The sequence below is a fragment of the Myotis davidii genome, unplaced genomic scaffold (assembly GCF_000327345.1).
Source record: "Myotis davidii unplaced genomic scaffold, ASM32734v1 scaffold169, whole genome shotgun sequence".
NCBI lineage: Eukaryota > Metazoa > Chordata > Mammalia > Chiroptera > Vespertilionidae > Myotis > Myotis davidii.
In genome coordinates, this window is record NW_006383005.1 from 546,294 (window position 1) to 546,791 (window position 498).

At 54.2% G+C, this 498-nt stretch overlaps 1 protein-coding gene across 2 annotated transcripts in view; it reads right to left on the reverse strand.

The window, feature by feature from the left end:
• Nucleotides 1–203, reverse strand: part of RPS3 (ribosomal protein S3) — a 35,593-nt gene extending 35,390 nt beyond the window's left edge. For both annotated transcript variants that reach the window (XM_015557480.1, XM_006777916.2), the window contains exon 1: nt 101–203. In XM_015557480.1, coding sequence (XP_015412966.1) covers nt 101–130 — 30 coding nt within the window. In that variant the 5' untranslated portion in view covers nt 131–203. The remainder of the gene's footprint in view (nt 1–100) is intronic.
• Nucleotides 204–498: the final 295 nt, after the last annotated feature.

A 498-nucleotide genomic window follows, 5' to 3' on the forward strand; every position in this document is an offset into this window, starting at 1 on the left:
CCCCGAGCAGCACGAAGCTGCGGGTCCCGACACGGCACCCCGAGAAGGCCCTGACCCGCACGGCGCCGCAATCCCCAGGGCCCCGAGCTCAGGAGCTCACCTTCCTCTTCTTGGAAATCTGCACCGCCATCTTGCCGCCGTGCGTCGCCGAAAAGAAAGGAAGTAGCTCACGGGCGGAAGTGGGTATAAAGGACGCGTAGTGACGACGAAGAACTGCGCGACGTTGACGCCTGTGGGCCCTCCTGGGAAATGTAGTTTTTCTGTTAAGGAAGGCGTTCGGAAAAAGAGACTAATAATAGAGACAGCTACAGAAGGAAACAGGAAGGGAAGCAGATGAATCAGAACCTGGGGATTGCAGGGGAGCTTACTGTAGTGTAACAAGAACAACGTGAGGCGCAGAGATGAAAATGACAAGTGTTAACTCACAGAGCAACAGAGTTCAACAAGCGCTAAATCCTGGCCCCTACACTCCACACTGGAATGAAATAGACTGAAAGT